Here is a 1457-nt window from a genome sequence, read left to right on the forward strand (position 1 = left end):
TAAACCTACCTACCTAAATTTTACAATTGACAATATTTTCTAATGTACGCTAAGTTTTGCTAAATTTAGTATCTTGGTTAGTTTATTTATTGAGATCCCTAATTGTACCTGAATGATACCTAATAGTCCCTTTGAATTGTTAACTCACTGAATTGAACTTTGAAATTTTCATCTTTCACTTTACCTTAAGCCCAAAACTGATATCACGTTAGTGTTTCGGGTTGTAATTAAAAATTTGTTCCCTATTTACTAATGAGAACCTTTATGTTGCTTTGTCGTTGACTTCTGTACCCTACCTACCGGCCAAATACCCCTGAGTGTGTTTTTTTTTTCTAGTATCCATACCATGTCCCCTACTTCTATTCCGTCTACTGTTGATCGCTTTTTTCAACCTTGTCTGAGTGCTAGGAGATATTCCTTTAAAAGGCGTGTCCAAAATTTGTTCATGATACTGTTGACAGTGTGCCATAGTTTTCCTGTTCCTCTGTCATTACTGCTAATTGTAGTGTCTGATGGCAGTCCTGTTGTCATTCTTGTCAAAAAATGTCAGGCCTTCCACATCGCGTATATCAAAGCTGACTGATGTCGGAGGTCTGCTATTGAGTAGAACTTCGACTTGGAAAATAAGGGTTGAGAAACTCTCTTCTTGGAGCTTCTTAGAACCGGCAATGTTGAAGAACAGGCGTATGCTCAACCCAATGAGGCGTTCCCATGTACCGCCGAAATGTGGTGCTACTGGTGGAATAAATTTCCATGTAAAGTTTTTCGACTCCGCATATTTCTGTAGCTCTGTATTTGTGAAGCCGATTTCCTCGAAGTTCTTTGCTGTACTGTTGAAATATAAAGCGTTGTCACTATGAATTTTTTCCCATAGTCCTCGTCGGCTGAAGAATAGTTGGAATGCCATTATGCATGATCCCTTTTGCAAGTTCCTGGTGACTTCGATATGAACGGCTCGTATCGTCAGACAGGTGAATAGGCAACAGTAAGCTTTCATGACAGTGTTGCTCTGGCTGTAGATTTCAAAAGGCCCAAAAAAGTATACTACTTTCTCCTTGAAGCCTACAGGTTTGACTGAGAACCAGTAACTAGGAAGATCTGATATCTGAGGCCGGCTGTTCAGTTGTTTCTGTCGTCTGCATTCGTAGCATCTATTTGAGATCTTCTTCATTTTTGTTTTGCATTGAAGAACCCAATAATTCAACTGAAAGCTATTTGTTTGCTGTTCAACTGCAACATGACCAATGATGTTGTGTGGCTGTTCCAAAAAAAATACGAACAACCCTGTTCCTACTGTCTAAGATTATTGGCTTCTTCGTTGCTGTTGAAACTGGTGCGTTGGCCAGTCTGCTGTTTGAGCGAATGATTCCATCTTTGCCTATAGAAGGTGTCAACTGAATCAACCTCCTTTTTTTGAATTGGCTTGTTGTGTGTTAGTTGATTATTAACATCCTCAT

The 1457-nt window shown here is 39.4% G+C and overlaps 1 protein-coding gene across 1 annotated transcript; it reads right to left on the minus strand.

Annotated features, from left to right (window-relative positions):
- Positions 1-496: 496 nt before the first annotated feature.
- Positions 497-1171, minus strand: LOC142355193 (uncharacterized). The gene has a single exon (XM_075407434.1). The coding sequence runs from the start codon at positions 1169-1171 to the stop codon at positions 497-499; it is 675 nt and encodes a 224-aa protein (XP_075263549.1).
- Positions 1172-1457: the final 286 nt, after the last annotated feature.

The sequence above is a fragment of the Convolutriloba macropyga genome, unplaced genomic scaffold, assembly GCF_964194025.1.
Source record: "Convolutriloba macropyga unplaced genomic scaffold, txConMacr16.3 SCAFFOLD_1820, whole genome shotgun sequence".
Classification (NCBI taxonomy): Eukaryota; Metazoa; Xenacoelomorpha; order Acoela; family Convolutidae; genus Convolutriloba; species Convolutriloba macropyga.